This window comes from Sturnus vulgaris, chromosome 12 (assembly GCF_052056855.1).
Source record: "Sturnus vulgaris isolate bStuVul1 chromosome 12, bStuVul1.hap1, whole genome shotgun sequence".
NCBI classification, from domain to species: Eukaryota; Metazoa; Chordata; class Aves; order Passeriformes; family Sturnidae; genus Sturnus; species Sturnus vulgaris.
In genome coordinates, this window is record NC_142254.1 from 13,086,470 (window position 1) to 13,099,011 (window position 12,542).

Genomic DNA, 12,542 nt, shown 5'->3' on the forward strand with positions numbered 1-12,542 from the left:
AGAAAAACGGGGGGAAAAAAAGCAGCAAATAGTTTCAAGAACTGTAGATTCTTTTAGTGTGATCCTGATTTTACCAGCTATATCCACCCTGAGTGGCATTTTAGTTTGAAGAATTCAGCAGCTTTCCAAGCTATGTTTCCTTGGCAACATTCTACATGGGAGGTCTCCCTCCCCAGCGCCTGTGTGTTCACACAGTGACCACAACCCACCCCTGGGCCCTCACAAGGGAATTTCTGAATGCTTAGAAACGATTTGCACTTGTCACTGAGGACTTGGGAAGGAGAAAAGGAGTAAGGGATAGAGGAAGGGAGTGAGAGAAACACCAAAGCAGGACTAAATGAGAAAAAGGAAACGTTTAATTAGTGTCTTCTGTAAAACTTTACAAATGTACAGCATAGTGCAAAAACGCAGTCTCAGCACATCACCTTCAAGTAAAATTAACAATGTAAAAAGCTGAGGAACACAAGCTTCCTTCACAGGAATGGCTCCTGAGTGCTCTTCCTCGAGGTTCCTCTCTCACCATCAAGCTCCAATCTCATGTTTATTGCAGAGCAAAAAGCCTAAAGAAAACCCCACGACCCCTCCTGAGAGGCTGCTCCCCACGAGCACAGGCTGGAGTTTGCCCTGTAGGACACAGCCTGAGACAGAGCCAGAGCTGAGCTGCACCTGGCTGTGCCCACAGGCAGCTCTCCCCAGGGCTCACTTCCCAACCCCAACCAGACAATCCAGTCAGACACAAGCGTATGCCCAGCCTCAAGCATGTGACAGGCTCCATAAAAATACAGCAAAACTACAGGAGCTTGAAGTTAAGCATGTGCTTAAATACCTTTTTGCATCAGTACATTCAGTGTTAACGTGACAGCAGCCTAGAGTGTGGAAGTTCAGAGGAGGGTGCAAATCTTGAACATACACTCTTGGTGTCAGGAGACACCAGGCAGTTTTCAATTCCCTATGAGAAAAGAATTAAACAGAGTGCAACTCAAAGACTTTCCATCACCGGAAAGGGCAAAATACGGTGGAAATGGGCTGATCTAAATGAAATTTCTAAGCACAAATCTGTCAAAAAGAAAAACCTTGTCCAGTATACACTCAAGCACATCATCTAAATACCAGGCCAGTGGGGGCTGCTGGAATTTTCCCTTAGTCCTGAACATAAAAACAGTGGCCGGGATTAATTCAGGAGCTCTCACAACCTCGCTCCTGCACAGACCACACCACCAAGTGACAGCTCCCAGCACAGGATTCAGCTGGGCAAAAATGTGCTCAAAAGTGAATGTTTCTGAACTAACACATTTGTTCACATAGTGATAAATGGATGGAGGAAAGGGCTGTGACAGGAAGGTCCATTTTTAAAATGCTCATCTTATTGAGGAGATTTTGAGCCTGCACTCGTCTGACTGATTAGCTACACTTTGGGGTGGGCTACTGCTTGACCACAATGCTCAGAAATGTGGTTCATAACCAAGAACTGGCAATGAAGGCAGGCAGAGCATTTCTTCAAATGATACTGGCACAGCTTAAACCTCCCTGTCTAAGCCCTTAGGAGGCCTGAGTTAATTGAATTTCCTGGGTCTGTCCTACTGCATTTGGGTAACCTTCCTAAGGAAAAGCAACTCAGGTAGAAGATACTGAGATAAATAATACGTTCTCATTAGAACTACAGCATAAAAAACAAAGCTCTGCTTTGTTGAGAAACTCAGTTGTCAGAAACCACATGGATGGGGAAGGTTAGTTCAGCCTGTGAGGCTGGTCTCAGATGCACAAAGGACAGAAGAAAAGTTTGTGGGACATGGTGGACTAACCATTCTGCCTCTCTCCTACACTGAGCAGCTGAGAGTTCTTCTGAAAAGGGGATCCAATAAATTAAACTGTTTAATCAGATTCTATACATCAATAAACCAACAGGCACATCCACAGGGGAAATAGAACAGGTCAAAGCCATGGAAAAAAAAAAGTTGGACTGGACATGGAATACTTAGCCAGCACCAAAACCCAGAGTGCACTCCCTCAGCCCTCTCTGCACATGGAAAATTGTGTGTGCAGAAAAGTCTGTCCCTTTTCTATTTTTAAAGTATGGAGTGCCCCACCTTTATGTAAGAGAAAATAAATTTGGGGCAAAACAAATCCCAAACAACAAAATGTCTCAACTCAGCATGGGATGTTTTGCAGCCTGTGATGGTCTATAGCTCCCCTAAGAGCCAGAGGCACATTCTTGGTGGAGTCACTCAGAAAACAAGCTTCTACACACCCCAAGAGATCTTTTTCCTACTCACCCTAGGAGGAACAGGTGCATCCCATCAAACACAGAGAATGGATAAAAAATCTTTTTAGAGCATTGGACTGGCATGTAGAACTATTTTCCTATTAAAAAACCAGAATCAACAACAGGCATCTTAGCTCATCTGTGCTGCCCCAGTAAAATCCAACAGTTTACCATTGCAGGCACTAGTCAGGATCATTATTTTATGAAGTCTCAGATGAACTTTCAAGTTACTCTACACTTAAATTTCATTAAAATATTTGAAATTTTTAAAGCATTTTCAAGGAAAAAAAATCCTGGCAAGTTCTTACTCCCCCTCGGAGAAGCACCAGAAGTAGTATTTTGTTTTAAAAAACACTGAAATCCAAGTGCAGGGAGGGTAATGCAACAGCTACTGACCATTTCCATCTACTCAAAAAAAACAAAAACAAAACAAGGCACAAAAATAAACTCTCTTGCAGATTTCTGAGTCAGTTTTGTTTCTTTACATTCAAAGCTGTGGATGCTTGGATGGGTGGGAGGGAGTTTTTGTTTCTTGGAAGCTAAATCACTGGCTGTTGTCCATTGAAGAACTCAGGTTTAGAGGGATATCCCCTTGGACACCCACAGAGGACATGTAGGAAGCTATATTTTCAGAAGGAACATAAAGTGATGAATTTTCAGGCAAGCTGATGAGGTCGTTCCCAAAGATGGACTGACGGTCGAGGAGGAACTGCTGGGCACTTTCAGGAATGACATCTTTCCCTAGGAATAGACAGCAGAAAATTCAGCTTCTGGAAGGCAGGTTGCTAGGTTTTACACATGTAGAACTGAAAAGTGACAAATGCCAACTGCAGCAGCAACTGAGAAGCCTCACTCCTGCAAAGTCACTTGGACTCACTCAAAAGCCCATTAAAATCAAGGGGAGTCTTTTCAGGTCACCAGGTGGGTTCTGCCTGAAAACTGAGACGCTTCGAAAGTGAAAAAGGGATGGCTGAATGCTGGAGACACTGAGAACAGGATGTGAGCAGCTGCTCTTCTCCTTCACTCAAGATGTGTCTTTCTCCCTCTTTGTAGGACCAGAAAGGCTTTGCAAACAAGGGATGCTCAAGGACTCTCTTCAGTGTACCCGGGCTTTTAATGCCTTTGAGGTGCTCATGAAAGGGGCTGAGCCTGGAAGTCCTTGAATGACACACAATGAATCAAAACTGGGGCGGGCTCAGGTGGCTACAGCACCAAACTGGGGCTCACAAGAGCTTCTCTTTCAGGTCTGTCCCAGCTGAACAAAACATGAACATACATCACGATTCCACAACCAAGGCAACACTCCTGGATTCCTATCCAAGGTCAATGACACACTTTATCAGTCAGCAAGTGGCTCAGCTGGACTGTTCCATTGAGGTCTGCTAAAAGGTCTGGAGAAAGAGACACACAAGCTGTGCCTCAGGCTGGGGCACCTCCTTTGCAGCAGGAACCAGAGGAAACCCAGGACTGTACAGCTCTTACCACCCCTACCCACTGAGATCACGTTCTGAGGTGGCAATGAACAAGTAGAGGAAACAATGGAAGCACTGACAGTATGATGGAGACCCATTGCAAAACTAATTCAATTCCATTTACACCTCAGTTTATCCTCTACCCTCTTCCCACAGCTCAGAACTGGCTTAGCAGCTGCTCTGGAAGCATTGTTGACTGACAATCATGAAAGCAAAATGTCAGATGTGGTTTTCTCCCTCAAATGGCAAGCTATCAATGCTGGACCTCATATGTGGCTGCCTGAAAAACATCCCACTACCAAGTCCCCAGAGCTGCTGGTGCTCCTACCTGGGCAGGTGTTGTTGAATGGTGGGTTGAACGCTTTTGGGGGCAGCTCAGTTGCACTCTTCTCCAGATCCACTGTGAGTCGCTGCATCTTGATGCAAAAATATAAACTACAATGTACAATCATACAAAGACAGGGGAGCTTGTTAGAACTAGGCCATGTCTGAGCACTCACTGTTCACCCCACTGCACAACCCCCACCAGTAACAGCAGCCATCCTCCCTGCCCAGCCTCTCCTCCCAGCCTCACTGCACTTCACTAAAACAGCCACACCATGGGCTCCAGGGCAGATCTGGCTGTGGGGGTGCAATCCCCTATTCAGCACTGGCTAATATGGTGTGAAGCTCATGTCACATAAGGGGCCAGGCTGGTGTCTCTGTGGCTGCCATACAAAGCAAATTCACAGCCCTCTGCAGCCAGTAACAAAGAGATTTTCTTTCCATTTTCCTATGACTGTCTTTAAAGTGAAACCAGTTTTTGCCTAATAGAGCTCCTGCACATATTGCTTCCAGGCTTTTCCATGCTCATGACTTTCTGTAGGACAAGCAAGAGCTCCTGGGAAATTTAGTGGGCTCAAGAGCTGAACTATTGAACATTGCAGCCTCCTTTCCTGGACTTTTCTCTCGTGCAATTCTTTTTATAAGGTTACAGCCCTTGCTTCCAACACTTGCTAATTAATGTTAACTATTTCTTAGATACTCTCCTTCCTAACACTCAGGAAGTGGAATTGCCTAGTAAATTCAAATTTAGTAAAACTCAAAAGGATGTTGATACCATGAAGAAGGCTTAGAGATCTTTTGCATTTCATTAGAGTAGATAACACTCTATTTGTGCATCTGTAGAGATATCTGGCAGAACCATTCAAGCCTTCATCCAACTTGGTTGCCAGCAAGGGCTCTGAAAATTCACTCTCCATGACACAGGAAAAAGAACCCAGCCATGCAATACACTTCCAACCTTAAAGCTTATGTGAGCCTATGGTTTCCTTCACTGTTTATTAAACCTGCTCTTTCTGCATTGCAGAAATGTCTGTGTAAGTATCAATTCCAAACAAATACTGCCAAACAATTTCTCCTTGTTTATTCATGCAGGAACCTCTGTTCTAATTGCATGGTATTTCACTGCTCCTGAAACACACAGGGATGGCTGCAATTTGCAAAGACATATTTTATAAAGAGCTTTGGCACAAAGGAACTTTATAAATCTATGGTATTAGTAGGATGTGACATTCTCACTGAAAAAAGTTTAAAGCAGCCAGTTGCAATTAAAGACTCCAGGACACCAACAGTCAGTCAGAGCTTTTATCCAGACAAAGCCTGGCTGAGTGGGAAAAACAGGTCAAGAGTATAATACAGCAGTCTCATGCTGCCCCCAGGAGATGCCTACGTGCTGTGCTTTAGCCCACTCTCCCCTCTAGTTATGAAATAACTTCCTCAGTTATGCACAAGCTCTGCTTCATAGTTCCACTATTATTCAGGCAAGGAGATCTAGGGGAGGTGTCCCTGCAGTAGGCAGGGTGTTTGGAACAGGATGAACATTAAGGTCACTTCCACCTCAGACATTCTGGGGCTCTGTGACTGCTATTATCATATTTCAGAAATACACAGCTCTTACCGGGGACAGACCGGCTTCCATTTCAGTCAAATTCCACTCACTCAGAGATAAATTGGGATTAAAGACCTGTTGGGACAAAAATACAGGCAGAGCTCTGAAAGGTGTGATGGTTTGAGATGCTCATGCCCTCCCGTGCCTGCTGGAGGGTGCAGCCCTGCACTGCCTGAAGCTGCAGACAAAGGCTCCTGTGCTGATCTGTGGCACGGCTGGGTTGGGCTGTGGGCACTTGTGCTCATCATCCATGAGCCCTGCTGCCTGCCAGGGGAGGGACAGCACAGACACACCATGCCACTCTCCTGTCACACACCAGGGCAGCTGCACATACAAATCAAAGCCCTTTCTGCTGCTCTTGAGTCCTAGGACACCCCCATATTCATATGACTTTTAAAAGCGTTCCAGAATTTAGTAGGAGAGGGGAGGTTACTGTTGCATCAGGGCTTTGGGGGCAATTTCTTGAGAAGTCTGAGCAACTTGGGAAAAGGAGGTGTTGATCTGGGGCCGATTTTATGATTCATTCTCACTCTTGTGACATTAGTTGCAAAGAGGGAAGTGTGTCGGTAATAGGAAAACACTTTCTAATGAGAAACAAGAAACAGAAACCAACGGTCAGTGATAGAGCAGGCCATTAGAAAAGCTCTCTGAAAAGCCAGAATCAACCACAGACACTTGGGAACTGACTTAAAGAGAATAAGATTGATTTTTTTTAAATTATTTTTCGTTCTGTTTATCTGTGCAAGCTTACAACGTGCCTTTATCTGAAGCACTTCCTCAAGGGGGCATATATTTGACATATAGATTTTTTTTCTTACATACAGATTTATTTGATTATTGGCAAAAATCTTTTATATACCAATTATATGTACAACAGAGAAATAAACAAACCTTCCTATTTCTGCATGTCTGCTTAAGAAAAAGCCCCCATCCATTTCTAAAGAAAGGTGATCTAAGAACTGAGACTAATAAATACCTCAGCAGAGAGAGGATTTTACATTGGCTACACTTATAGAATACGAGGAAGAGGGGAAGGTAGGAAAAGTTAAACACAATCTAGGAATATCTAAGATGTAGAATATGTTGAAAATAAATTAACCCCTACCAAGCAGTTACCAAACTAGCTGGAGAGTCACATTAAACCTATTTTATATAAATGTGTCAGATCTCATGTTGATTTCTTTACCCAATGCAGTGTTTTGTGCTCCGAGAAGTTCAAATATGCATATATTAAAAAAAATGCACAATTTCAAGCTGAAATTTTATGAGCAGGGAAAAACAGAGCTGTGACTCCACAGGCTACATGTGGCAGATAAAATGCCACACGAGGACAAGCAGCAGGACCTGATCCTTTCCAGCAACACTCACATCCAAGAGGCTGGCAGGCTCCAGGCTGTACTGGCTGTGCTGGCTCCTCAGCAGCAGCTGCAGCCCCTCCAGGCTCCAGTCACTGCCCTCCAACGGGTCTGAAATATCTGTTCTGAGAAAACACAACGGGAAATATTGCCACAAAGGAAACTTGCATGGATACCTACAGAAAACAGGACTGAGCAGCCTTCTGAAAGGGTGTTTATGTTTAAATCTCATTCTGAAAACCAAGAGCCCACCATCAGCCTGGGTTTATGCCATAAAACTTGGTTTAATCCCAGAGTACAACTCAGCAGAGCACTCAGGGGACTGGGCAGATGGTAAAACAAATGAGATAATCCCTCCCCTGGGTGACACATGGTTTGGGGATGGATACTCTGTGCACCTCTCCTGGGCACTGGGAAAATTAAAGCTTTCATTAGAAAAAATCCTTTTAGAGATGCACTTGGAACCAGAACAGGCTGCATTGCCATTCTCCTCGGTCCAAGATGCCTGAATTACTGTTAACTAATGCTCTTTAAAGGAGTGACTTTTAGCTGCAGGCATTTACCCTGCAGGCTGCATTTACTAGAGGCATTCAGCTAAATGAGCAACAGTGAGGCCCTGCTGTGATTAAACTCCCCAAAAGCTATAAAAATTTTCTCTTAAAATCAGGTCTTTAAAAGAAGGATTATTTTTCTTCTATTAATATGTTTTTAAGCACACAGTGGGTTCAGAAGGAGGAATTTGATTCTCTGTAAGGACTTAAAGGAAAATGGAAGTTTTCTGATAACCCTATTGAGTGTTTTGGGTTCCACTCCCTCACGGTCCTCCTTACATTGCTGCAGTTGCCATCAAGAATGAACTGCAGTTAAGTTCCACATCATCCACCCATGGCTTGGGTGCTGCTGGGATTTCAGTCTCAGAGCACAGCCCCACAAGTGGCTCACGGGGATCCCCCTGGGGCTGAGCCTAATGTCACAGTGCCAATCCCCTGGGCAGGGGTGCAGCACAGTCCAGTGCATGCCTGCAGCCACAGATGCTGCTCTGGGCTCCAGCTTTCACTTGGACCTTGGGCAAATCCCTCTGAATGCAAAAAGCCTGTTCCTACTCCCACAGCTCTGATACACATCCTTGACAGTTCTTCCTCTGCTGGGTCCTTCAAGCAAGTGATCCCTATGCCCCCTACCTCTGTGAGCCATCCCCTGGCATTCAGGGGTTCTCTAGCAGGTGCCACAGGGACGGGATGGAGCTCCCTAGGCTGCACTTGGCTATTTGAAGTCCCCTCCCTCCCCACCATGGGAGTGGGAGGAGAGGGCCATGAGCAGGCAGGGCCACAGCTCTCCCAGGCTCCCCTCACCTGTCCAGCAGTGCCCTCCTGCCTCTCCTCTCGGGTGGCTGGGAGGTCCCTGGCGGGGCGGCACCGCAGCTGCCTTTGCCCTCCAGCACAGACTGGACCATGGCCACCGGCAGCACCGGCGGCTCGGAGCAGCCCCGGCAGCCGGGCAGGGGCACCTCGGGCTCCGTGCTGGCTTTCACTCCAGGGCTCACTGGCTCTTCCTTGATCAGCATGAGGCACTTCTCCCTGCATCAAAGACAAGGCTGAGCACCACACAGCTGCTCTGCAAAGGTCTCGTGCTACTGGCAAGGGCAGGAGCACAAGGCATTGCTTCCACTTCGCATCAAACTGCCCCAGAAGGTCTTTGCATTTCCTCAGATGGGCAAAAGAAGCCAGCAGCCTCTTTTTGTTTTCAGCAGGTTCCAGAAACATGTTCAGCTGGAATATCTGCAGTTACTTCATCAGTCACAGCTATAATGAATTTGCTCCATTCAATTGTTTGGCAAATACAGAACATAAATTTCTGTGTACAAATCATTTCTTGGGTGAGTGTTAGCGACAGGTTAAAGGGACACTGAGCTAGAGAGATTCCCCTGAAAAAGAAAAGTCTCCACGCTAGAGATAAGAATGGGATCGGTAGGACCATCAGGACCATGCAGGAGTTAGGACTGGATCAGCAAGCACTCTAGAGATCCCAATGACACAGGCCAGGATCCTGTGGCCCTGCAGGACTTGAACAGAAGCTGTTGAGATCTGACAGTCATAGTCAGATGTTTTACTTGGTTAGAGGCACAGGTTTGCCTTTTCCAATGGGAGAGGCACTCTACATTATTTCCAGATGGATAAATGACAGTGAAGTTTTGTTTAGAAACATTTTGTGTGTAAAAACCTACTCTGTGTTTCTTGTAGGAGACTTTAGAGCTCCCCGTGAACCTGCACAGAGCCAACCTGGAGTCGAAGTGACAAAGGCACGGAGATAACAGGGATGGCATGTGACACTACAGAGCTTTCCTCAACACTCCTTTCAGATCATCTTCTCACCTCGTGGGGCCTAAATTCCCACCAGAAGCACAGCTGATTTAGGAGGTACCACACCTGAACTGACTGGGGGCATGGCTGGCTCAGATGCTGAAGTCGTGCAGACACAGCACAGATCAGAAGCCACCAGATGGCACTCAGTAATTAGTAGAAATAAGCAACTTAACTTGAAGGTTATACTAAAGATTTTCTGCTTTAGAAATGGCTTCCAGGTTTGTTTTTTTTAAATCTGAAGCTCTTTACATGCTTCTAGTTAATTTTATGGCTGTGGTTTCAATTATGCAACAGATTTACAGGCAATTTCTAGAGTATAACTGCTTTGCCTCTAAGCCTGAGAAACTGTTTCCATGATTCATCTGTCTACTTACTTTCCACTGACATAGCTTTAGCTATTTTGCTACTAGCCCTAAATACACTGCATGTCTGTGGCAGGAAGAGATAAGCATTAAAATACCTCTGCATTCAGTTCTTAAGTTACTGGGGCCTTTTCACAGAAAAGTTGTCAAACATCGGAAGTTGTTGTGATGCAACCTTTCTGTTCTCATTAGCTTTTAGATGTACAATTTGATTGTTTCTTCTTTGCCAAAGCCAAAAGGAAACCCTCCTTTCTCTCTCTCAACAAACCCAACAAGTGTTAGTATCTCATTATTTGATTAAGTCTAAGGACAAAATATAAAGAAACATGGAATATTTCTCAAAGAGGAGAGTGGAAGTTCTCAGCATGAAACTCAGGACTTTGTCTTGAAAGTTATGCTGTTATTATCCCCCTCTAATTCTGAAAATCTGACCCACTTTGCAAACTGGAAAAAAGTATTTGGAAAAAAGTATTCCAAAACTGGAAAAGGGAGATATATCACATATCTCTATAGAGATTTGTGCATCAGACAGAAACTTTGGCAGAATTAGAGTCACAAAAACTCTTAAGAAGAGTTGCATAAGCATGTTTATACCCAACTCTCCCTATTTTTAATCACAAATATGTTTACCTGTCATTTTCAGGAGGGGATTGCATATTCATGATGTTGGATGGTGATGCTTCAGTAACATCAGATATGATGGGTCCTCCAGTGATTGCAGGGCTGTTTAAGCAAGAGGCAGGCTCTGTTGATGGCTAAGAGGAAAGCAAAAGTCGTATAGATTTGTCCTTCTGACCCCAAAACAAGTCCAAGGCCCTATATGAGATGGTTAGGGTTTATTCACTGTGACTTTGAGTCCGCCCTGTATGGAAACTAAGATAACTTTTACCTACTGTGCAACATTATAATTTCCTCTCACTTTTCCCCCAACCGCACAGAGGTACAGGTGTGAAATAAACGCTGTGAAGTGTCAGCAACCAAGAGGTTTTACCATGTCTGACATTTTGCCAAGACTGCTCAGCTTCCTCTGGAGGGAACAATCCAACACAGCCCAACAGGGTTGTGTGAGTCTCTCATGCCAGCTCACATATTTTAACTGTGTGACAGAAATGTCTGGTGTCTGCTCTGATGATGGTGGGGATTCCTCAGAGGATACAAAAATCCCACTTTTAGAACTCACTTCTTCCTCTCTTCCCTCGAGGTGAACCAGGCTGGGGTAACAACATGGAGAGTTCAGTGTGCAGGGTCTGCCTTTCCCCACCAAAGCCATGGCCTCCCTCACGAAGGCATCCATGAAACTGGGGAGCTGAAGGAGTTTTAAATGTCACCCAGCTTAGCAAACCTCCTTTCTTCCTCACTGACAAACTCCTGCCAGATTACTTACTCCATAATCTCTATTATTGCTTCAAACATTCCCCCCTGGGCAAAGCCATCCCACAGAGCTCAGAGGCTGGGCTGAACCCACCGACTGTATGAAATAGGGGTCGTGGAGGGGCTCTGCTGACAAATGCCGGCTGAACTTGGACACTGGTGGAGCCGAGATCCCGTTGTCAAGCATCAGAGGTCTGTGAGGAGAAACAGTTTTGTCTTCCAGCATGCATTGACTGGCTCCTGGCTGCTCATATACAAAACATCCCTCAGCCAAGAGCCCTTCTCCCCTCTGTGCTCTGGTTTTCCTCAGCCATAAGAGTTTTTCTTGTCCGGTGTTATGGGCAAGGAAGGCCAAATCAGTTTTAGAGGAGGTCACCATTAAAAAAGAGCATTAACCAAACAGAGAAGGGAAGGATGCTGACCTGCCCATCCTGCCCAAATCTACCCAGAGTCCCCAGGCAGTGCTCTGCTCTGCACCAAATAGCTCCAGGCTGCACACCATCCTTTCCTGCAGCCATTTAGAAGAGAGGCAGGACAACCATGGAAGTAAAACACTAAGGATGTAGATATACACACAAGAGCTGAGGTTTCTGGAAGACAGACCTCTGTGTTTCCAAGGAAGCAGGAACTCAAATTACTTTGCAAATTGCAGTTGTTTGTGTGAAGTGTGATCCCTCATCATAGGGGGGTCAATACAGTTGCTGTGAAGGTAGTTATGTGCTCTTCTGCCCTTTTCTCACTAATTATTTGCCTTTTTACAAAACACCAGTGGTATAAGACATTTCTTGGGCTGCAAAGCTTTTACAGGGAGGGCACACCCTTGACCATGAAAATCAGAGATCAGATCTGGCATCTCATTTCTCCACTTGCCCACTCTACTGGAGGAAAATTTCCCCAGTCATGAACCTCAGCAACTCAGCAGCTGCTATTCTCTCCTTGAGCCCTTTTCTTTGCTATCTGCAGTGTTCAGCTCTTCCAACAGGCTCAGCAGAGGGGGTAGGCAGAGATGCACTTAACCCTGCTCGTACAGATTATGGGCTCATTCAATCCTGTGTTGCCTATACAATCCTCACAAGAGGAGTCAGTCAAGAACTGACTTAATGAAAATTGACTGCTTTGAGCTGCTTCTGGGAGGTCTGGCTCCTTTCTCTGCAGCATGGAGAACTTTCTAAGTTGTCAAAGGCCACAAGGTAATAAAGGTGGGAACTGGAGGCAGGTCCTTGTCCTCAGCAAATTCCACTCAATGGTCTGTTCCCTTTCTTTAAATCACAAGCACCACAGGGCAAGAAAGGCACAGCTGCTCTCCTGAAAGGCACTAAGCTTCCTAATTCAAGTCACTCTATTCACTTGCCTTGCAGAGCCTATCTAAAGATACCTCTCAGCTAAATTTTTTCCCCACCTTTCTCTTTGTAAGGACTGCAGGTTA

At 45.3% G+C, this 12,542-nt stretch overlaps 1 protein-coding gene across 3 annotated transcripts in view; it reads right to left on the minus strand.

The window, feature by feature from the left end:
* Window positions 1-334: 334 nt before the first annotated feature.
* HSF4 (heat shock transcription factor 4) overlaps window positions 335-12,542 on the minus strand; it is a 30,912-nt gene continuing 18,704 nt past the window's right edge. For 2 of the 3 annotated variants that reach the window (XM_088171904.1, XM_014880829.2), the window contains exons 7-13: window positions 11,211-11,310; window positions 10,376-10,500; window positions 8,373-8,597; window positions 7,034-7,145; window positions 5,675-5,740; window positions 4,064-4,151; window positions 335-3,004 (exon numbers count right to left, since the gene is read on the minus strand). In XM_088171904.1, coding sequence (XP_088028030.1) covers window positions 2,808-3,004; window positions 4,064-4,151; window positions 5,675-5,740; window positions 7,034-7,145; window positions 8,373-8,597; window positions 10,376-10,500; window positions 11,211-11,310 — 913 coding nt within the window. In that variant the 3' untranslated portion in view covers window positions 335-2,807. Of the gene's footprint in view, window positions 3,005-4,063; window positions 4,171-5,674; window positions 5,741-7,033; window positions 7,146-8,372; window positions 8,598-10,375; window positions 10,501-11,210; window positions 11,311-12,542 lie in introns of all 3 variants that reach the window. The other variant, XM_088171905.1, reaches the window with a different exon arrangement.